The sequence below is a fragment of the Meleagris gallopavo genome, chromosome 3 (genome assembly GCF_905368555.1).
Source record: "Meleagris gallopavo chromosome 3, MGAL_WU_HG_1.1, whole genome shotgun sequence".
Lineage (NCBI taxonomy): Eukaryota > Metazoa > Chordata > Aves > Galliformes > Phasianidae > Meleagris > Meleagris gallopavo.
The window spans coordinates 36,760,878-36,785,177 of NC_139406.1; the positions used below are offsets into that span (position 1 = coordinate 36,760,878).

Genomic DNA, 24,300 nt, shown 5'->3' on the forward strand with positions numbered 1-24,300 from the left:
TCTGAGTAATAGTACTCCTGTTCTAGAGGATAGATGACTTCAATCTCAGAGTGATTGAGAAACCTTTTCGTGGTTAGTCATGGCACTAAAGCGTGTGGTACAACTGAAAATTGTAACTTGGAATGTCTTAGGATGCCTTTAACTGCAAAACTGTCCATCCTCAGTGATACTTTTTTTTTTTTTTCTTGCGGAACAGAGAATGGAGCACAGCAAATTTGCAGAAATTATCGGTGTGTAACAAAAAGGATATATTCTCAAAATGGTGGAAGCACGTAGGAGAAAGAGCCCTGAAAGTCACCTTTATGGTTTTCACTAAGGCAAAACAAGCCGTAACAAGCTTTTCTGCTGGATGGATAATAGGAAAAGATAGATAGGAAGATTCAAACAGGGAAGGAAAAGGAGAAAAGGATTAGAAGCAGTACACAGAAGTTGTGCTAAGGATTCTTTTCTCATGGGAAACCTGCTTGCAAATGCCAAACAAAGTGGAAAGAGGTACATCACCATATGGAATTTCTTAATTTTGAACAAAAGGAAACTTTAAAGGCTCTTAAAAGGAGGAGACAGGGGGAACTGTAGACAGAGCTGGGAAAGCCAGTCTTTCAGTATTTTATGAACAAAAATAAAAAAATTAAGACGGCCTTGGAAAGTCCCTGATAAGCTCATTTATACTTCTTTTTTTTTTTTTTGGAAACCTTTATTCTGAAATAATTATTATATAAGTGAAACCTAAATCTTAAGGCATTTATTTTTAATTTTTAATGTTTTAATTATTATTGTTTTATTTTTAGAACTTAGCCTGAAAGTACCTTCTGTTCTTGTGTTTTCATAAAATATCCTTAAAGCACTTGTTTTAGCTTTGCTGCTGTTGCTCTCAGTTCCTGAAGACTGAGGAGGAAAACTGTAGCATTAGGGAAGAGCCCTGAAATGGAAATTAGATGCCAGTCAAACACCAAGTGCACTTGGGAATGGTTTTAAACTAAGACAGAGGAGGTTTATGTTAGATATGAGGACGAAGTTTTTCACATAGAGGGTGGTGGCATACCTCAACAGGTTACCCAAGGAGGTTGTGGATGCCCCATCCCTGGAGGCATTCAAGGCCAGGCTGGATGTGGCTCTGGGCTGCCTGGTCTGCTGGTTGGCGACCCTGAACATATGATTCTATGATCATTTCCAAGTTTAAAAAAAAGAAAAAAAAAAGAAAAAAGAAAAAAGAAATACACTTTGTGTCTGAAACCAATATCCCATTAATTAAAGTATTTTATGTATACTTTAATGCTACAACAATAAAAGTAAAAACATATGAAAATCCCAAATTCTTAAATGCATTAACAAACCTAGACCTTTGAATTAGAGTCTGTTTGCTTAAGTCCTTGATTTTTTTTTTTTTTTAAATTATTTATTTATTTGTTTTTCCTGAGAATTAAGAAATGGCTCCATTTGTCCTATTCCTGGTCTGTGTTTTAGGCTTGAAGTTGAATTCCAAACACAGAAGCATTGTTTTTTCAGTGTTAAATTTGGCAAAAGCTGAAGGTGTTTTTGTTTGCTTGTTTTCCCATGTGCCCTCTGCTAATATTTTCAATTCAATAATGTGTCACTGCAACACCTTAGCTTGCCTTTCTCCAGAATAGTCTCCATTCTCACTCCAGAATAGTTCAAAACTGACTTAGTTGCAGATGCTGGCTATCATCTTCGTATAGATGTCTTCTTGTACACACTACTACTCACTGCTTTACTTTCCTGCTAGTTGATTATAAGCCTGTTAAAGCACTTTCTCAATCTGTAGGAATGCTCTGTCAGTTAGCACTCTGCAGGCAAAAGTTGTGAGGTCTGTATATTTTCTCCTCCCATGCTTTTGTATTTCCCTGAGTGTCTGCTTGAAAAGTTTAAGCGATACTTCCACGCAGAGAGATGCATGCGGGCTGATTACTGTACATTAAGAATGACTATGAAAAGAAAGACACAGATTGGCATTACCTCATTCTACTGCTGACTGCACAAACTGCAGCCTGTTTTGACTGAGATCTTTCTGCATACCAGGAGCACTGAACAAAAGTCAAAACCTCTGTGTCTGAGGGTGTTCTTCTTTTGTCCCTAGTATGGATGCTTTTCTACCATCTGTGAACATGGTATTTCCTATTAAGTAACCTATTTTAGCCTGTTGGGGACTATTTATTTCAGGAGAGCATTATGTAGCATCGTACATAGGACAGATCATCAGGTTTCTGTACTTTCTGTCACTGTTTTAACCCTGTCTCCAATTACACCTCTTATCACTGTACCACGCACGGCTGCAACCACAAGAAGGCCTTTATTTTCTTCGTGCTTGTGGTTGCAAACTTGTTCACCCAGGGTGAGTTGCTCATCCTTGTAGAACTGTTAGAATGCCTCCATCCTGCAGGCGTGCACAGGAAGTTTCTTCGGCTTGGCTGGAGTATGGAGACACAGAACCATAGAATCACTGGGGCTGGAAAAGGCCACTAAGGCCATCCAGTCCAGCCGCCAGCCCACCCCCACCATGCCCACTGACCACGTCCTTCAGTGCCACATCCACGCGGCTCCTGAACACCTCCATGGACGGTGACCCCACCGTCTCCCTGGTGGCAGCCCGTGCCACTGCAGCACCGCTCTTTATGAGAAGGATTTTTTCCTATTTTCCGTCCTCGGGTCTGGCCGCGCTGAGGCGGCGGGACTCATCCGCTGGGCGGCAGCGCCACCTGGCGGTAGAGCGGGGGCAGCCATGGCCGCCGCTGCCGCCTCCTGCCTTGCGCGTCGGCAGCTGCCTGGTGCCTGCTTGCTGCTGAGGTTTATGCACAGGAGGCGATTCTCGCAAGCAGAAGTATCAGCCCCTTTAATAGCAAAGAAAACTCTGAATCTTTCTTTTTTCTGTTGTTTGAATATAAAAGGTTTCTTTAACTGTGCTCTTTGGGATGCAGGAACTACTGTAGGATGATTCTAAGAAGTGAAGTATTGCAAAGAGCAGTAAATTCTTAGCACAGCATTTTAACTTCACCACAGTGCGGTTCACCAGCACTGTAGTGACTTCACTGCGTGTGTCTTAATTGCTGCAGGTTGGTGACTCCATTAACTGTGTCACCTCTCATGGCTACTTCAGTGCACTGTAGAAGCTGTTTTTTCCTTATGGCTAAAGAGAAAAAAACATATACATTCAGATTAATGTATTGTCTGTGCCACATTTGTTAAATCCAATCCTCTTCAGGTTTTTACTCTGTTGACTCAAGGCAGTTCCAAGGAGCAATGTGGTTGAAGTGGGGAGTGCCTGGTTTGTTCATAGAGCCATAGAATCATTAAGAGTGGAAATGACCATCTAGTCCAACCATCACCCTCATCACCACTAACCCGTGTCCATCATGTTTTAACAGAAGGATATGGATCCTTCTGTTAAAGCAGGTAAGTGATGCAGGTAATCTGAAGAGTTCTTTTTTTGATAACTTCACCCTCTTTTTTTTCTCTCTGTGTGTGGCAACAGAGCCCACAGCTGATGCACCCTCGGGCAGTGGGACTGGGAGGTGGTTTGGTGACCTCCATTGCCCCCATCCCTCCCCCAGCATGCTGTGAAACCCTACTGGAGTTCTGTGAGCAGAGCCGCTGTGTGTTGCTGGGAGAGCAGATGGTCTCCCTGAGGTTCCAAATATCAGTTCCCTGCAAGAGCTGAACGCTGGGGAATAATTAACACTGAAGCTCCTGGGAGGAGTGATGTCAGTACTGTTACTGCAAGAATATGCCAGACCCCAGTCCTTGCCTAAGAAGTGTCACAGCTTTTTCCTTGTTCTCAGTGGGATGTTCCTACATCCCACTAGTTTCTGAAGACTAAGGATAAGAGTTTTGAACTGAGATGGCAGGTGTCTTTCTGTTTAAGGACGCCTCATTTCAGTTGCTGATCATCTGAATTTTAAAGCCTCTTGATAATCTTCTGGCAGGCACAGGGATTTTTTATGTAGCTTTCCGTGGGCTTGCTCTCAATATGGAAGCAAAAGGCAGAGATGAGGTTAATGAGGTCTCTCACCCAAAATGGTGGTTGCAGCCTGCTGTAAATGTGAATATAGATGCTCTTTTCTATCAAACCGAGATTACAAGTTGCTTTTAAACATCCTTTCCTGCTCTTTTGCAATGTATATAACAAGAAGGACTAGGAAAAGGACAGAAATCTGAAGTGCTTTCCTGCCCTTCTGGTTGTGTGCATGTGTGTCCTAATCCTTTTTGAAAAGGAGAAATTCCAAATTAAGCCAGCCTGTGGCAGTGTTTTTCAGCATTTCTTTTGCTTCTGCATGCAAAGCTGAAGCCACGGTACTAATTGGAAAAGTTGGGAAGCTTCCTGTGCTATGTGCAATAGTTAATTTCAGTTGTTAGAGTTTCCGCGTTTTAACATGATCTTTTATTAAAATGAGTGTGTCTTATAAGTAATCATGACTCACAGGTGCAGAATTACTAGTTCATTGTCTATGAAAATTATTTTAAATATGATTCGCTGTTATTGCTTCTTTTTTTTTTCTAATGGTTTGATTTCTTTCCCCTTCTTCCTTTAGCATAACAATGTTTCTATTATTTGAAAGATTCAATAAAACACATTTACAGCCAGTTCTCCTTTTTTTTTTTTTTCAATACATCTTTGAGACATCCCCGTCTTCTGACTTTTCTGATCTACATTATGCACCATGGGATGATTCTCATCTGACTTCCTTCCCAGACAGCTTCCTCTTTTTTAAAAAGGAAAGCCTGCATGGTGGATGTGAATAAATGCTCAAATTTCTGACATCTTTTAAATTTCTTCTTAAAAATTATGCTTTATTGCTCATTTACAAAAGCTTTTAAAAGCAAGAATTTAAGTTAGGTAAGAACTTCAGTGCTCTCATGAGCTCTAAAATTTACCTCTCAGTATAAAAGAAAAAGCACCAGAAAAAAAAAAAATTAAAACTCTGCAATCCCTCTAAGAGCTCAAAACAACCACAAACAACTGCCTTTTCTGTTATCTTGTTCCTGGCTGTGGGTTGCAGGATTCTTTGTCTGTTAGCTCTTTAGGGGTACTCTGGAAGTTGCCAGTAAATGACTGATGTCTTTAGTGATTTCCACCAGGCTGTCACAGAGTTGTTTCAAGCCTGGTCTGAAAGGCAATCTACTTTGTTGGAAATGCATCCCATAGTTATTGTGACCATTTCCTCTGTTTTTACACAAAAGAGCAAGGGAGGATGCTGGAGGGAAAGGGAAAGGAAATGTTACTTACCTAGCAATTAACTAACCTGTAAATATCATTGCCGTACAAGGTCACCTGGAGCAAATGCCACCATTGGCATGCTAGAGGCTCAGCAGAGGGACTGGCAAGCAGGGCTTTCAGCCTTTTCTTGAGGCTTTTCTCTCAAATCTTCAGGTTTTGCAGCACACATACAACACATTTGGTCATTTGAAGCCAGGCCCAATGAAGGCCATTGCCGTCGCTGCAGTCAGCACATCAGTGGTGGCCTCAACAGCATGGCTTTCTATGCCCTTCTGGCTGCGGCCCCATCCTCTGCGATAACCCTTGTTCCCTTACAGTTCACCTTCTGTCTAGCCAGAGCAGAGCTATTAAAATCAACTTTTGGTCCATCAGTAGTTTGGAGCCTTCCTGCCACCCAGCCTCAGGAAACTTCAACCCATGCTCATCTGTCCTGCCGCATCCTTCTTCCCGTGGCACAGAGATGTCACATACCAGGTCCACGAGAGCTGCTGCACACCAGGTCTGGGCTTCATGGCAGCTTGGTGCTTGCATCCCATGTAATTGGGGTAGCTGAGATCCTGCAGTCTTACCCCTCACTGACTCCCTTGTTTCCACCAATGTCAGTCTGTCCAGCCAGCATCTCGGGTTTTGGACTTCCTTATTATCCCAGCCCTATTTTCTTCCATTTTCTTTCCAAAATCCTTTTCCCTCTGATAGTCTGAAAAAAAGAAAAAGAAAAAAAAAAAAAGATTTTCTACCCGAATACTATACAACTAGAGCAGTTTTGAATACCTGTAATACTTTCACAATTATAATCTAAGTTCCCCTTTCAGTGATATGCCACTGCCTTTGACAAGGCTGATGTGCAGAGTAGAGATCTTTGACTGACTTTAGGGCTTTGAACATAGGAACCAGCCTTGATGGTATGGCCTTTGGTAGGAGAAACAAGGTAAGTCAGATCATGCAGAGCTTTGTATTTCCGTAGCCGTGCTTCCTCTGTTATCACATTGTGTTCATTGGCTGCAGGTATTTTGGCAGAAGGCTGGCCTGCAGCACAGCTGTACCCTCTGTTTTTAGACTGAGCAGCTCTAGTAACAGGTTTTACGATACATGGCAAAAAGCTGCCCGCGCTCAACAAATGATAGGAGAAATGAAATATTGGCTGAGGAATGTTAAGCTGTGTGTTGTAGCTGCCGGCCCACAGTCCTGGCCTGGAAAGCCTTTTTCCTTACTACACTTGAAGTAAAAAGAACAGGTGGTGGTCAAGAAGACACTGTGGAGCAGACGTTGTGGCATGTCTGACTGTAGGAACGAAAGGGAAAATCTCCAGGAAGATTTACAGCTGCATCGTTCTGTGTTTGGAGTGGCTGTCCAGGCAAGGCAGGCTGCCACTTGCTTAAAAAAGAAAATATAATAATAAATTTGAGTCACCATTTTCCACCTCCTCTTCTAGTAGTTTTGTTGCATCAAAACCATTAGTATTTCTCTTTCTGTGCCTTAAGTAATAACAATGAAAAAGCACTACCCAAATCTAACCCTCTCAAATTTAATTATGTGTCCTGCTGAGTTAATAGTCTTTCCTTTTCCCCCCTTCTACCTGTGCTGCAGTTAACAAGCAGGGCCACACACAGTGAAATGCCTAGCAGTGCACTGGAAGTACTGCACTGAAGTTTTGGGCTAGTTAATGCAGCATTGCTGTTAAGTCTGGAATTATGACAAAACTGTGTTACAGTCAAATTGGTATCATCTGGCCTAATTACTTCCTAATTTTGCAAAGCATTCCAAGGGTTTTATATCCCATAATTTTCTTTAAATACTTTATGATCAGCAATATTAAGGCAATGCCAAATTCTACAGTTTTCATTTTGGCAAGCCATGTCTACAAGCATTTTGCACCGATCCTGTGTGGGTAGTCATCTCTCTTTCTCTCTATTCTCCTGAATTTGTAGATAAGTGCTTGCCATTCTCTCACCATCCAGAAGGTGAAAGAACTGTGAAGATACCTGTACTTTTCAAACCCACATGGTGCTGTCACTGGTTGCCTGATGAACTAGATAATCTTTGAGGTCCCTTCCAACCTAAGCCATTTTGTGACGTGGTGACAGAGGTGCAAAAGCTTTGTGTAATGTGGACAGTTCACTTTCCTTTGCCTGACAGAGGCAGTGTGTGCCTGATGCTCTTGTATGTGGCTGTGAGACATGACTGGGCAGGCTGGTCCCCTGCTTAGGGGCTTGCTGGTGTCACCAGCAGCATGGTGCCAGCTTCCCCGCCGTGCCCCTGATACTGGTGATGGCTGAGGATGGTCACTGAAAGCTGTTTCAGTTCTCTGCTGGGGATGCAAGCAAGATGTGGCATTCCTTGTGACGAATGCTGAGACCAAAGGGTTGGTGAGTGAGCACTAGCTCTGCCATTGTCCAAAATTCATATTCGTATCTAATGACTTACCAAAATCACAGCGAGGAGGTGTTCAGTGACGCTATAAACACTGAAAATGTGGTGTTTGTCAGTGGCACGCTGCCAGCAGCAGCCGTTTGCCCACATGTGCACTTGTACTTTGTTCTACTGCAGATGCTTCTCTCCCTCACTCTGAGATTAAAAAAAAAAAAGTCTGTGTTGAATCTGTTCAGGCTGATACCTGGAAGACAGGTCCCAGAAGAGAGCTTGAATTTAGGCATCAGCATGAGCTTGCCAGCACCCTTGAAGCTGAGGGTGATAGAAAGAAATGCAAAGAGTGGACTCATTTGCACATGGAGCTGCTTCTGCAATCAGTTGGCCTTTGAAAGGTTTGTAGCATCGGTACCCTAGACAACAAAGCCAAATATTCTTTGAGGAAAAATACAGGTAGCTAGAAAGAAAAAGTTCCCTGTGAACTTTCATGCTGTTTTTTTTTATCAGCACAAGGTTAGGCCAGACTTTGGACGTGATGCCCTCCCCCTCTTAATTCCTCTGTTACTTTGTTAGTACATATTCTCAGATAGTGCTTGAAATTCCAGTAAACCTGCAGGCATTTGCAGCTGGAGCTGTGTGGGTGGAGGGTGGTTTCAGGCCCCTTTAAAAAAAAAAAAAAAAAAAAAAGTGATCCTTGAAGTGTGACATAACTCTAAAGCATTTCTGCTGTGCAAAGGAATTTGTAATTTTACTGAGCTAGGGAATACCTTGTAGAAGAGGTCCTTTGTGTGCTTTACCGTAACTGTTCTCAGACTCAGATTTCACTCACATTTAAAGGTTAAGTTTCAAATTTAATCAACTAAAATTTTGGTATTTTTTTTCTGATCAACTCAGTGACCTTTCACATTCTTTCCAAAGTGCAAAACTAATGTAGTCAGTGGCTCTGATAATAATAATCTGAAATAATTAAAAAAAAAAGAAAGCCAACAACGCACAACATGTGCAGTCCAGCACTGAGCAAACTTTATTGAATTAGACTGATGGTTGCCTATTCATGTTTTCTGCTCCCCAGATTGTAAGAGCTCAGTGGGTTTTGTTTCCACAAGCAGCAGGTGTCCTCCCAGACAATGCAGGAGGGATTAGTCAGATGGAGAATCTGTGTTGGGAGCAATGGACTGGGCTGTCGTTTTTCTCATTCATCTCATGGACCATCCGCAGTTCTTCTGTGAAGAAGTGAGCAATATGATGGGACGGTTGGCTGTTTGCATGCTGGGAATGTGATTTCTGAAGAGCTTGGGCAGCATGAGAATGTAGATGTTCAACAGCAAGGAGTAACTTGTGCGTGAAGTTAAAAGTTGCAGAGTGTAAAATTGATAAAATTTTTTAAAAAGGGCCTTTGGTATAAGCCTGTAAATTGTTGTTTCAGGAACAGAAAGGAAGAGGGAAGCCTGAAATAAATGTGCAAGAAAAATAGCTAAAGAATAATACTGCTGTAATAAACATTGATGTGTAGGGATCCAAGCATTAGTCATTTAATCATCATAGCAACCATAATAGTTCTGTTTGAGAAAAAAGAATGGAAATAAGTGAAATTTTGCTGCTGTAAGGTTCCTGAAATCATTAAAATTTGCCTTGCTCAGATAATAATTTCCCTTCCCTAGGCCCACTCCCAAAAAACAGTGATACAAATCTGCAGTTCTTTCCTGTTCTTGAGAGATGATGCTTTTTTGTCTTCCACATCCACTCCCTGTTTGGTAGAAGTTTAACAATGACCATCACGTATCTTTGTCTTGAAATTGAAAGACATGAGATTAAAAAAAGTAATTGAGAATCATTTTAGGAGCTCTAAGGTTTATAAAAGGAGAATGGAGATCATGAACAAAGCTAAACCAAAGGGCAGCTAGTCTGATCAGTATGTTAAAAATGGTGCGTTGGTATCAAGAGAAGTCAAGCATTCCCATTGCCTCTGGAGTCATTTGCTAGGGATGACTATAGTGCTGTTACAAATGCACAGTTCATAGCTTAGAAGGGAATAGGTAAGTCCTCAATATGTAGTCAAGAAAAAAAAAAAAAAGCTGCTGATAACAATAAGGAAAAGTGGTGTGATATTAAACAGAAACTTCTTGTTCGTGACCAGATGACTGGGAAAAAAACAGGATGTCTTGGAGCATCTTGGACTTGTTTCTATGCACAGCTGACCTCTGGCTTTCCCTCCGACATAGCTGCAGTGAAGTCATTGTGGGGTGGGGAGAATTAGGAGACTGATGAACCCCCTGTGTTGGGCGGCATCTCAATCTCAAGAGGTGTATTTGGTTTGCACTGTTAAAAACCTCAAACTTCAGCCAAAAACACCCTCGTTCTAAAATTAGTTCAAGAGGAAGCAGGGTTATTAGTTGGTCGTGTGCTTTTTATCCTTCAGTATTACCCTCTTATCTGCTAGCATGCCCTGTCACGCAGTATTGACTATTCCAGTCTAATCATGTTCATCTGTTTTTGTGAATTATTGAGAAGCTGTTGCAGCTGCATCTAAAAATATCCAACAACATATAGAGCAAGGTGAGCTTTTCAGATGAGACACTGGCTGTAGCAAAACAAGATAACTTTTTCTTCCTGATATCTCACTGCAGCAAGCAGCCTTGCGCTGTAAGGAAACCTAAGAGTGTGCACTGGAGTTGTCTCTCACCTCACATCCACTTTAGTTCCGTGTTGGAGTTCTCCTATGTAATGCAGCTGGGGCCGAAAATGGGTGGTGTAGGGGATAAGAACCTTGGGACTGGCCATTGCCACTGGGAAGCAAATAATACTCAACAGGACAGACAGTGGGTCTCTTTGAACAGCGTGAGCTGTGCCCAGGGGATCAGCACACTGCTAAACAGGATAAGGGCTCACTGGTGAATTCCCCAGGAGTCCCTCTCTTGGCTAACCCTGTAGGGATGTTGTATAAAAAGGCAGTTTTTGGTGTGTGTGCACAACGCAGCCCTACTGTGTGGATATTAGCTTAGGAGGGGATTTGGTTTTCTATGTGAGTAGAGCAAAGGGAAGAACTAAGTCATGCTTTCTGTCTCCCCATGAAAATGATTGATTTTTATCCTACATAAGCAGTGTTTCATCTAAGTTTTACATTCCGGGTGGTGTTCCAACTCTTCCCTTGATATTTACTCTACAAATACACACAACTGGGAGGTTATTTTTTTAATCATTGGAAGCTTTCCTGTTTGCAATTATATCTTATTGTTGTGATACACTCCAGTGCTCAGGATGACATAATTCTCTTTGGGAACCTGGTGCTCCTCAAGAGCCTGCAGGCGCTGGCCTGTCACCTTGCTGTCTTCCACCAGCGAGGTTAGGGACATTTTACTCTTAATCTTTATTTCGTATTTGGTTGCTTTTCTGTCACAGTTCTTTGAAACTCCTCCAAACTTGTTCATATTTGCAGGTCTGCACAGTTATTCTGAGAGTGTGGTGTGTTTTTGATGGGCCTTTCTTTCTTGGGGTAAAATGCCACAATTTTGTACTGCATACCTGCTTTTGCCTCTTGCCATTGCCATGGACTGTGCTGATGCAGGCTATTCTGTACTGCCCATGATTGAGGTGTATATATTATGTTTAATGCTCATATAACAACGCAGCTGGCACTGCCATCGTCTAAGTGTCCTTTTTAGAGGAGTAGTTTTAGTTTTATAGCATGCTTTTGTTTGTGAAAGTTATGCTGAAGAACCTCACCTAGTACACTCCCATTTAACTTGTCTCCTGTAACATCTGTTATTTTCAGCATTGCTCCATCCCAGATTTCGCCCTCCCACTGCATGGGGTTTTTGGATCGCTTCCCTTCACTTGTCTTAGCCTGCTTTTTTTCAGAATGAATCTCATTTGATTATTTTCAGACTGCATTTCTATTCTCTCCAAGTCCCTGTGCGTTACTTCCTTGTCCCCATTATTTCTGCAGTTCCTCCAAATGTGGTATTTCCTGGAAACTTCAATCAGCATGCTGTCTAGAGTCTCTTCTGGATCATTAAGGAAAACATCAAGTGAAATAGGACCTTATACAGATCTTTGCAATATTGCACCTTTTTCCAATGTTATCCTTTGCTTTTATCAGACTTTATTTTCAGTTTCCAAATCAAGACGTAGCATTCCTATCAAAGTGCAAATCACTATCAAATGTTTACTGAAAATCAAACACATCACATCTGCTCCTTTCCCTCAACTCTTTGTGTTACAGTGCTAGCCAGAAAAGGGGCCAATTTCTAGATGGTTCTGCTATTCTGAATAGATTCTGAATAGAAATCACGCTTTCATTGTCCTCAGGCTTGTAGCCTGGTTTACTGTATAGGAAGCATCATGAATTAAAACAGCTGTGCAGCCCGTTCTGAATTCTGGTTCTGAGGAGGTCAGAGCTGGGAAGAAATAAGTGGAGTCTGTGCTTGTGAGAAGGAAGAAGAGAGAAGGGGGTTGTGTGGGGAGGAATTGGATTCTCTTTTGTCTGCCTGTGTAAGATAGGTAACTAAGGAGTAGAAGTCAGATATAAGTTTCTGAAGAAGTGGTTGAATCCCCAGATGTTCTTGTATTTCTGGACCTGTGCTTCCCATATAGCATTTTAAGCAATTCTACTTTGTCCTGCTGCGGTCTGCTTTATCTTAAGCTACGTCAAAAAATCCTAAAGAGAAGCTTTAACATCTAATTTAAGAGCACCAATACCTGAAGCTATGTTCAAACTGAAGGCATGAGATGGCATCAGCAGCCACCTCCTTCCTAAGCACTTGGCAAAATTCCTCTGCTGCAAGTGTTGGCTGGCTGACTGCAGCGCACAAAACCTGTAATGCTTTAAGGCTGTGCTAAAAGGACCTTTGTCACTCTCAAGCACTAGAAATAAACTGCTGTTTTGGGTAATAAGCAAAGGAATTAAGACAAAAATAAGAAGATGACAGAAGCTGAAGGGAAGAAAGTGAGAGAGTGCTTAGCCAAGAAGTCTTTCAATGGGGAACATGAGTTATAGTCCCTGGAGATTGTGCAAAAGGCATCCCATTCATGACTTTTTGCTTTGACCTGGCCATAATAAAATCTCAAAAGTTTCTGGTGACAGTACTGCCTGCACTGCACTGGTTAGAGCAATATTTTATACCAGTGATTTAAAAGGATTGTTAGTACCCCTTTTCAGCTGGGGCAAGCGACTGGGAGCGGACATAAATAAATTTCATCTATTTTTCTAAAAAGGTTGTGATGCTATTACTGGGCAATGTGCTGTTTCCCCTTCCTTCTGCCTGCATCCCCTCTTCCCCCAGCTCTTGCTGCCTGCTGCACCCAGCTCGTGCTTCCCAACACTCCATGGGGATGGGGCAGCCCTGGCCCTGCTCTGGGTGTCGGGTCCCTAGGGCAGGCAGGAGGGCATCCATAGAGACTGAGGCTGTATGTGTGCACATCCTGGGGGAGAGAGGTAGTAGTGTGTTTGTTTAGTGCTGATTTTAGAATTTCATGTTTTTCTGTCATTTTATTGCTAGAAGCTAAAATTGTCATTAATTGCTTAAGCAATTAATACAAATACTGCTATTGAAGCTCCTCATCTGATCTTTAAAATTATTTCTGATAATGTTTAGTACTGTTCCTGTGAGCCGCCAGAAGAACTGAATGTACCAAGATGCTACTGTAAGGTGCTAGAAGCTGTGTTATATGGCTCTGGGCAGCTTGGTCTAGTGGTTAGTGACTCTACACATGGCAGGGGGGTTGAAACTAGATGATCATTGTGGTCCTTTTCAACCCAGACCATTCTGTGATTCTATGATTTTCGTGTGTTGCACTGGCACTGTCTGAAGTCAGCACTGTGGGAATGCCCAGATTTACCTCATCACCACCACTGTGCATTTCCATATTCTGTGCTACATTTCCCACCTGGAAAATCCCTTTTTCTTGTTAGCTGCACTAACCTGGGAGTGCCAGAAAGGCTCCCACGCTTTCTACACAACTGTTAGGGCGCATAGATCTGTGATCTGTCCATCTGTATCCTCCCCTCTCCTTAAGCACAGACTTAGACCTTGCTATACCTCAGCATCAGGCCGTCTCAGTCAGTTTGGCTGAAACAGCACAGTGTGTGGATTTGGACAAAGTCAGGAGGCACCGAGGAGCACCCCACAGCTGCTGGCCTCTGTGGCCATGCTCCTTCATCGCAGCCAAGTTGACCAAAATGATGGGATAACAGCTGTGAGGATGGAGGAATCACTGAGGCCCCTCAGCCCTGGCAGCAGATTTGGGGTGCTCCGCACCTCCCCATATCTCTGCGCTGGGCTGAGCTTAGCCTGGAGGCTGGTTCAGCCCCCGCTGAATGCTTCTGCGATTGAATGATTTGGTTTTGCTTTCCTTCATTATTTACTGCGCTGATCAAAGGACCCACTCCTTGTGATCGTAAAGGGAAGCCTTAAAATCTTATTTAGGAGCACAAATATTTTGGGCTTTGACAGATGTGCTTTGAAAGTAACGCAGATGTGCAGTGTCAGATTTCACTGCTGCATGCAGCGTCTTTGTTTCAAACTGTAAACTTGCCAGTAGTGCCAGGCGTGTGTTTTCCCAAAGCCCTGCCCCCTGCAACCCAGGAAAAACAAGTTTGGGGGGTTATGGTTTTTTTTCCTGAGTTTATCCCCTTGGAGAGTTTGAAAGGAAAATGATCTTGGCAGAGTGAGCACTCAGCCCTGCAGGACTGGAAATCTTATGGCTTATTTTTAACTTAATTACTTAGCTCTTTACTGTGAGAGTGGTGAGGTGCTGAAACAGGCTGCCCAGAGAGCTTGTGGATACCCCATCCCTGGAGGTGTTCAAGGCCAGGTTGGATGGGGCCCTGGGCAGCCTGGTCTAGAATTAAGTGTGGAGGTTGGTGGCACTGCCTGTGGAAGGGGAGTTGGAGCTTGATGATCCTTGAGGTCCCTTTCCAACCCAGGCCATTCTGTGATTTTTAGGTGTTTTTTTTTTTTTTCTTCTCCTTGAATTGAAGATGAGGTTAAGTAGACTTTATTTGAAGTGAAACTCCAACTCCAGGAGACATACTTCTTCCATTGTGCCATTTAGAAGAATGCCAGTGGCACTGCATCCTGCTAAGGAACAGCACTTGGTTTTCTGAAGCGCATTTACGAGTTGATGGGAGAGGATATGCAGCTACAGAGCAATTCGCTCCTTTCCCATTCTCACCACTCCTCTTTGAACTGCTGGCATTTTAGATGGAACATAGTCTCTTTACACTTGCCTGGCAGAGGCTCATTAACTGCATGTTAATTGAAACTGAAAGTTTGTCAGATGATTCAATTCAGTTACATGTTAAATGGATTCAGTGAAGTAAGCATTACTGCTGTGATGAAAATCTCTCTGGAATTGATTTGTGAGGGATTCAACGACTTTATCAGCAGCTGTGAGAGATAAGCATTGTGTTAGGGGAGGTTAGGGTGGAGGTAGCAAACATCCTATTCTTCTGCTTCCCTCTAAACTGCTTTAATTACTGCCCAGTATGTTCCCTTTCCAGGACATGTGTTAGATAAATTTGCTCTGGAGAACTGAGAAGCAAAGGAGAAACTGAGAAGAATTGAAAGTCTGGCTTGAATTCTGTAATTCTGTAAAAGTGGCTGACAGTGAATGAATTCTTTATCTCTCAGTAGATTGAGCTGTCATAAAATTTACCTGAAGTTTGACTCAAAACATAAACATATGTTAAAATAAAAATGTGTCTGCTTTAAACTAACGGTCAGAAAACCCAAAGTTTACGTTCTCCATGACTCATCTTTTATATTGGGCTACTGCTAAAGTCTCTCTTAAGTGAGCAATTTATTCTGTACTCTCTATCTGCTTATATTCTTGGTTTCAGTGTGGAGCCAATTTTTATTGCTGAGTTATAAACCCTTTGAAAATAGGGGCTTGTAATGGAAATGCTGACAGACCTTTAACTAGGTCAGTCTTATCTGGCTCCATTATCTTTGCTTTTGTTAAAGAATTAAATGGCTGCATATTTGTTTATCTTTCTTAGAGTCACAAAATTTTAATGTGGGGATATTATTGAATTGTTTTTTTCTTCAAAATGTCCAGCATTAGAGAGTTTGTCCAGACTTCACAGTGATTGTTAAAAGGGAATCAAACAGTTGTGTCTTATTTCACAGTTTTCTTGCTTATGCAGTACATTTAGTTTGTAATATGTCATTATAATACTAATTCCAAAGTTGTTCTTTTATCCTTCTACCTTACTTTATTTTTTATTTTTGCTTTGTCTGTTGTACTCCTTTTTCCATTAAGTGACAATTATGTTTTTTGTTTGTTCCATTCAGATGAAAAGCCATACCACTGCAGTTTTTCTGAAGAGGAAACCTCCATGGTAACATCTCAGTTGGAGGAAACTACGAAGCTGGGAAGCCACAACGCCAGAGAAAATGAAGCCAGTGAATCTAAACCAGAGATTCCAGCGTTGGTGTCCGCAGTGGAGAGTGTCATCAAGGAGCCCTTTTCGAAATACCAGGATCTGAAAGGTTCTGCAGATACAAAGATGCCAGCATTTCACCACAGCCAAGCGCTTCCTTGCTCCAGTCACTTTGCTGGCTTTGTTTCAGGTGTGGGCCAGACATCTTCAAACATGGTCATGGACTTGAAAACATCACTTGAAATGCAAGCTAATCACTCCAGAGAAAATTTGCTAGACTTACACAGGGAGCATCCTCTGATAGAAAAAGGTGCTGAAGCTGAAGAGGCAGCTCCACTTGATTTGAGTGAAAAATCAACGAGGGATAATTCATGCAATAAAAATTTGAATATATCCTTGCAGGCTGCTTTAATTATCTACCCATGTCCTTTCTGCAGTCACAAGACCTACTACCCTGAGGTCCTGTGGATGCACAAAAGAATTTTGCACAAAATCAGCTGTAACTCAATGGTACCCCCTTGGGTTCAACAGAATGGATTCAAGAGTATTAAAAACAACCTGGTTTTTCTGGCAAGGAGTGGGCGTACTGGTCCCCCTCCTGTTCTTGGTGGTAAGGAATGCCAGCCTTTGCCCGTTGCCAGATTTACACGTACTCAAGTGCCAAGTGCATTACCAGGCTCCAAAAACAGTTCTCTTCCTGTTGGGATGACTGCTAAGTCTGGGAGTATGCATCAATCAAAGGACACTCATGCATTTGGCCAGTGTGGTCCCTGCTTATCAGGTCTGGATGGGTACAGACAGCCCAAAGTAAACCATTCACAGGAGCAATATAGCACAGCAGCACAACAGCCTCCGCTGAAAAATAAATATGAAGCAAATTCCAAACTTATGCAAATAGGAACCTATAGTGGAAGCATAACGCCTGCTCAGACAGTCATATCCAGGCCTAGCATGCAGCCTAGCAACAGTAAACAAGTGGAAAAGTACGTGGTTCCCCAGGGAAGTTCTGGTTTTCTCCCTTCAGGTAAGCACTGTGCATCTGATTCCGTGAAGGCCAAATACAACCCACCGCTGCAGTATCATCCCCTTTGCAAAAGTGAGCAGTACACTAAACATGAAGAGCCATCGGTGCCTCAGAGGGAGTCTCACATAAAGGCTGGGAATGAGATGAGGACATTGGCAAACTGCACAGCCGTGACACGTGCAAGTCCACTGATGCAGCCCCAGCCTGGTGCAGCAGGAGTCTCCTCAGTTTTACACTCCAACAAACAGGATCTGGGATCAGATGGGCATGAGAAACGTTTGGACATTTTAAATATCTTTAAAACATACATTCCAAAGGACCTTGCTTCGTTGTACCAAACCTGCGGTGCCAACAGCCCAGTCTTGGATCACGCAGGTAAGATTTCAAAGCCCTTCCAGAGCTGGGGACATGGCTTACTTGCTCCTTCTTCAGTCTGAGCCACGACATGTTGTTTAGCAGTTTCCTCCTCTCCTTTTAGCTGTTGGGATTATAAATTCAGTGTTCTATCGTTTCTGGATAGGCTTGAATAGATTTGTTTACTGATCTCTAACATTGTAGCATCTCCCCTTGTGCACTGTGTGACATTTCTGTCGCAGGTTAAATGTATTTGGTTCCACCTGGAGTGTTACCGTTCCTTTGTCCCCTTGCTTCAAGCAGGCTAGAGTTACACAGATGTGCTGTCACACTATGATTCTAGCGATATGCTGGGGCTGGCAAACATCATAATCTTTTTGCTTCGGGCAAAATAAACATCCTCTGGGGCTTATCTGTGATGTTATTTTGGAGATTTTGTTCAATTTTGTCTTCCAACAACAGAAAGAGATAATCACTTGTCAGTGTCCTTTGTCTTTCTTGACAAAAGTGTTAAGATCTTCCTTGTCCGTATCAAAGACGGCTATGGTATTTTTCAGATGATTCTTTTGATCTGTTTGTATGTTTATAATTAAAAAGAGGTGGAGCTGAATACGTTAGCTGCTAATTCACATAAGCAGGAAAGACTGCTGTTCAAATAATCAGTTTAAAGTTCAGGGAATAAAAAAGTAAGTACCACAGCTCTCCTTCTGTCCCTTGCCAGTCAACTGCCATGTAAAAACAAAACAAAACAAAACAAATATATATACATATATATTAAAAAAGAAACCTGTGCATTTGCATTTGAAACCATACACTTCTGACTATCTGCCAAAATTAGTTTGCCTCACTGGAAACTTAAAGTCACAGTCATTTATTACTATTGAGATGGGCATATGGGATTGGAGAGTGGACTAGAGTCCCAGCTTTTGCCATTTGTAAGCTGTCCAGATTTCTTAAACATTTCTTCTCTTACCAGAAGCTGTGCAAGAACTGACTTACACATACAAAAAGCACTTGTTTCACACCTTTATTCCTACAACTGGTAGTGCCTAGTATCTTTGCATGACGTGATGCTCTCTGTTTTTGACAAAGGAGTATGAGCTTATGAGCCCATTTTACAATGAGGGCTGAAATATAGGACATTGAAAAGCTGGTAGTCTAGGGCCAGCTGTGGCCTAGTTCCCAGAAATTGTATGCACGTTGACTGCTCTGGCAGCCATGAGGCAGGGAAAGACCTATAATGTTCGGTCAGGTCTTTGTGCAAGCCTTTTGGAGAAGACAGGGAGGCCAAATAGTGAATGAGCTGCACCTTTAAGCCACTCTGTTGGTTTTACTCGATCAGATAAAAAGTAATGTTGCATAAGGGTTGACTGTTATCACCACTGAGTAAATCATTTAGCCGGTGCTTAGAGGCTGTGTAATTACTGTAAGGAGCATCAAGGTCATGGTTTTTGTTAAGGAAAAGAGGAGAAGGATTTTATCAGTTTCTACAAATGCAGGGCCAGTATTCATGTACAAATCTTAGCTGAGTCCCCTTTCAGCACCACAGTGGCTGGGAATGTTGTCTGAAGTTTCTTCCTGCTCTGCGTACCAGTTAATTGTTCCACCAGCACCTTGAGGTACCTTAGTGTGGGTCAGCTTGCTGATGTTATCTAAGACTACATCCTGTCAACCTGCTCAGAGAAATCTTATTGATCCACAGAGCTCCCAGCCATGTTAAGAAAGGTGGGGAGAAACAATAAAAGACATGAACTGAAACTGACTTGAGTGAATGCAGGCACCAGAAAACCCATGAGGAACACTGGAGCAAAGTAAAAATAAGGGCAAGGTTTCCAAGGAGGTCTCCGTCTACCTGCTTTCGAAGAGAGGGATTTTATTACATTTATTTTATGTTTTAGCTGGGCACTGATTTCCAAGAACACTTTAGCTGGAAGTAATTTAGTGCCTATCTCTGCTTTGAAATTTCTTCTTTCATTTCAAGTGTTTTACAGCAGTCAAGTTTTCTCAGCTATGAAACACTGTTTTTCAACATGGTTGCCACCATTAGTTATGCATTTTCACCAGCGATGAACAAGAGGCTGCACGCTGCACTTTAAACATCTGCACCAGCAGAGGTGACCCACTGTTGCTGTCACCACTGCTGAAATGCACCACCGTCTGCCTCACTGTGCTCATATCCACTGTTTGGTCTTTATAAAATGTTCAGCAAACATCACTGAATGTCAGTGGTTAGCATTTTTATCTTTGTCAAGGAATTCAGTGTCACACCTTTGCTCCATCTTCACTTCCATGTCAGATGTCCTTTTGTCAGACTGCCCCTCTGCTGCCATGTGACATCTTGTAACAACATATAACAGGATATTGGTGGAAAGGTTCAACCTCTACTGCCATACCACCAACATCCACTTCTGATGTTGTAAGCCAACATAATAAAATAGGAGGCATTTATTTCAGAGCAGTCCTTGTAAAAAGCTGTTGCAGACAAAAAGAACAAGAGCCTCTCAGTTGCAAATAGTGGAGGCTAAACAAATAGTCCTAGGCTTTGAGTTTCTGTCGTGAACTAACACATAGTCCTAGGCTTTGAGTTTCTGTCAGTATTCAGCATGCAATTAAATCTTCATATGGCAGTGTGAATTGTAACATAAGGGACAGTGAAAAATCCTACTTAGATACACTGTTTGTCACATGTTTTTTCCTCTTTGAATGTTCTTGATAGACTTTACTTGGGTGTTGTGCATTAGTATGTCCTCATCTTGGAACATACTGGAATATTTTATTGTGTGGTTGTGCGGGGTTTAACTTCCTCTGTGGAGCCTTGGTTTATTTCTGGGACCCTTCCTTTTACATTTGTGTTTATTCCAACACGTCCTTGGAAAATTGTGTTTTCTGTAGTGATGCAGCTGCAATCGCAAAGCTTCTGTGCTTGGAATAGGTTTGTTTTGTGCTGCCCAAACTTCCTGAACACTCATAGAGAAAATCTTATTGTTACACATAAACAGCAGTTATTTATTTTGTTTGCAGTATTTATGTCATTTATGGTCCTTGGAAAGGAGGGGTTATGGCAGCAGGTGTGCTCTTTTCTTGGGGCTCATCTGAAGGCAGCTTTGAAAGGTGTTTTCACAGGAGCTCCCATTCACATGGTCACCCTCATCCACCAGCAGCCATCCAGCATCCTTTGTTCACTTTTAGGGAGTGTGTCCCGAGTGGTGAGTCATGGGACCATCACTTGCAGCAGTGATGCCCAGAGCACAAAGCTCTGGAGTATCAAAAACCTTATGGTGTCCTTAGGTTATACAACAATGGCAACCTCGGTGCTATCTCCCTTTTTTCCACCTGTGTTTTAAGATAACTGCCATTAAGTAACTGCCAGGGAGTAGTTTGAAAAAAGGGCTAATCCATTCACCTCTGCATTTAGGCACTTTGGCTTACAACAGCAATTCTAAGCCTTCCCTCCTGAAAACATGAGATGGAAGTGTGCTTCCATGAATACTGCTGACAACATTTGGGCTACTTCAGAGCCTGTTACTAATGCCTCATCTGCCCTGGTTCCTGGGTGGGAAGCTGTGTTCACCAGAGTGCACATGTTGTGTGTGTGGATGGAGGAGGAAATGAGCCTCACTGTTTCTGAATGCAACTGGGTTACTGTGGTGGTGGAAACAAGAAGACAGGACAGATTTTGCTGTTACTTGATAGCAGAAAAAAACATTTTCTGCTTCAGAGTGTGTGGTAATATAAAAAGTTGGAGAAGAGCATATTTGTCTTTCACTAGAACAGGTTGCCCAGAGAGATGGTGGAAACTCCATCCCTGGAGGCAGTCAAGGTCAGGCTGGAGGGGGCTCTGAGCACCCTGATATAGCTGTACGTGTCCCTTCATTGCAGGGGAGTTGGGCTAGATGATCGTTAATGGTCCCTTCCAATTCAAATGAATCTGTGATTCACAGAGGTCTCAGAAAGCCACCTGAGAAACCCAAGTCTCCTGGGCTTCAGAGAGCTGTGTTGCTTGTGTGACAAGTCTGGATTTGTATCTCAGTCACGAGCTGATTTTTGTCTGCCAGGAATTTTTTGGAGATGTATCTGTTCAGTTACATTATAGAGACTGTACTGCCATCTACAGGAGGTGCTGTTATAGAAGTAGAAAACAGCCATAGGACTTTTTGTTTGGTTTGGTCAGTTTTGTTTTGTTTTGTTTCTTTCCTTAGCTAGGACAGTTTCTTCATAATCTATGTTACTGTAAAAGCCATCATAGGGTGCTTGGTGTTTTACAAGCACAGTGAGCTTTTGCATTCTCCTTTTGCATTCACTTTGAGGTACAGCAGTCTGTATTTTGGATGGCCCCTCTGACATCTTGCAGTTGATTTCAGTATTTGTTTTTTTTCTTCACCGGCACTGTTTCTGTTCACAGTTTTACTCTTTTAAAATGCCTTAACAGGAGGGGGAAAAAAAAAACGCAAAGCAAAACAAAGGAAAAGCTCAAACTTCATTTCTGCTGACAACCCCCTGAGAATGTCTTTAAAAGCCAAAGTATTCCAGTGGCAAATGAGAACATCAACCCTTCCCTTCTGAGGAGGGCGCTTTACCAAAATAGAAAAGATGATGTTCAGCCATTTTTTTTTTTTTTTAAAAAGCCCAATAAAAGTCAAATGTGTCTTTTTTGATCAGCAGCAAAAAGACAAAGACCAGCCCTTTAAGTCAGATACTGTAAACTGACCTTTGGAGAAAAAGGAGAGGTTTGAGCAGTTTTCCACAAATGCTAATGGCCTAGAAAACATGTTTACCGAGGGCCGGAGGAAGGCTGCTGTGCCCGACTAGCTCAAAATGTCCGGAATGACACTTTCATTCACAGATGTCTTTCGTCTGTGCCTCGGAGCTCCGGGGTCAAAGCAGCACCGGCAGGCAGGTAGGCAGGGGCTAAAGGTTTGATCAGTTTGTGATGGCTCCACTCACTCTGCATTTGTCTCTGAGGTATTGCTGCCCGGGGGGACAGTCGGGCTCTGGTCCTACTCACTTCCTATTATCCATGTGACTTGTCTCCGCCACGCTGGAGTCACTTTGATTTGCCTGATGTACTGCTTGACAAAGCTGGGTGATAGCTGAAAAGTGGATCCAGCTGCTCTGAAAAGCGCACACCTGACATGCCAGTCCTGGTGCGGGCACATCATGGGGAGCATTTTTTAATTCAATGTAATTTATGCATTCTTGCAGTCCTGTGTGTGCCTGGCCTGTCAGCCGGTGCCTAGATGAAGGCTGACAGTTGTCATCCAGGGCCTGAAGGTAGTCTCACATAATGACACATTAGACATACTAATGATGTTTTCTTCTGGCATAATGTTTTCTTCTCAACTTTCCTCTCTCCTCTCCCCCCGCCCCCTCCCTGTCTCCCTCCCTTCCCTCCTCCCTATCAACTACAGGGATGCTTAGGACACAAACACTCCAAGGAGACTGCGTCTGCAGGGAATGTGGAAAATGCTTTAACCAACCCAGTCACCTCAGAACTCATCAGAGGTCCCACACAGGTACATTTTCACACTTGCTCTTGCTTTCTCCCTTTCTCGCTTGCCTTCTTTCAGATTCATCTGACAAAATGCCAAGAATTACGTTTCCCATACTATGTTAACCTCAGTAATTCCAATACCTAAATCTAGTATACAGGTTTTTATTTTTACGACTATTGCTCTTGTTCTCTGGATATTGCTTACCTGATCCCCACCCGAACTCCATAAAATTGCAATGCATTTAAGATAAGTCTGTTTGCAAATGTTTTATTTTAATTAGAGAGTAGGGTACTGAGAAATGAATATGCTAATGAATTCTGTTGCCACCAGCACAAATTGAAATCAAAGTACTCCTTTCAGCAGAACATAAGGCTTTGTTTTGCCTCATCATTGCTGTTGACAGGACCATTTTTGTGGGAAATGAGATTTCCCTCAGACGGGTCAGTCCCAAAATCTGCAGCCTCAGCAGCGGGTTTTTAACCTGGCACAGCCTGCTGCTGAGCTGGGGGAGGCCAGAGCCAGCCGGATTGTTGCCTCCTGAGCATCGCACGAGACAGTGAGACTAGCGGGTTCTCTCTGAGAAGTGTGAATGATGCATACATAAGCCAGTCTGATGCAAAATGACAGAGGCCAAATGGTAAGTAATGCAAGAAGAGGGTCCCTTTACACATACACCGATAATTAATGTTGTCAGTGATTGCTTTCTTCAGTGCTGAAGTCTGAATTAAAAAGGGCAGTGGCCCTAGGCTGCCATTAGCACACTCTCTTACAGTAAGTGTTACGGTAAATTGGTATTTTCCGGCCACAGGCTAGTAGCTGGTGTCTTTTTTTGAACGTGGTTAATCTGTAATGGTCTCAAATAATGTACACACACTAACGAAGCTTGAATGTTCATCTGTTAACAACCCCCCTTGTTCCCACAGTGGTGTTTGAGTCTAATGGACTCCGAGGTACTGAAGTTCACACCACCTCCACAGATGCCCCAAAACAAGTATGTTTTACAATTAATTGGATGTTTGGTTTTTAATGTGGTAGCTGGGAAAAAGTTGCATGGTGATACTCATCAGTAAAGCACTGACTGTTTTATAGCATGTATAAATAATAATGGTGTTGCTTGATATTTAGCTCTTAAATTTTTTAAGTGTTTTGTCAATGTCTGTTATATAGAGAGTCAGTTAATTGTAGATCAAGTAGTTAGTGTTTAAATAAACATGTTACTGGCTTACTGGAGAGTGGGTGGGATAGCTAGCTCTGTAATGCACTCTGATATAAAATAGTGAGATGGTATTTAAAGAATTTCTAGGAATAATTTGCTTTTACAACTAACATGCTTTCTGCTGCAACAATGCAATTAGCGCTTCTACTGTAACAGCCAATATCTAGTCTCTCAAAGGCTTATCTCCCACTTTATGTAGACTTTTTGAGGTGGTGTTGCTTTCCTGTTTTCAGA

The 24,300-nt window shown here is 42.4% G+C and overlaps 1 protein-coding gene across 2 annotated transcripts in view; it reads left to right on the forward strand.

Moving 5' to 3' along the window:
* The window catches only part of ZNF516 (zinc finger protein 516), a 103,009-nt gene that overhangs the window by 69,727 nt on the left and 8,982 nt on the right, over positions 1-24,300 (forward strand). For both annotated transcript variants that reach the window (XM_085220670.1, XM_085220671.1), the window contains exons 3-5: positions 15,892-17,379; positions 22,767-22,871; positions 23,774-23,841. In XM_085220670.1, coding sequence (XP_085076796.1) covers positions 15,892-17,379; positions 22,767-22,871; positions 23,774-23,841 — 1,661 coding nt within the window. The remainder of the gene's footprint in view (positions 1-15,891; positions 17,380-22,766; positions 22,872-23,773; positions 23,842-24,300) is intronic.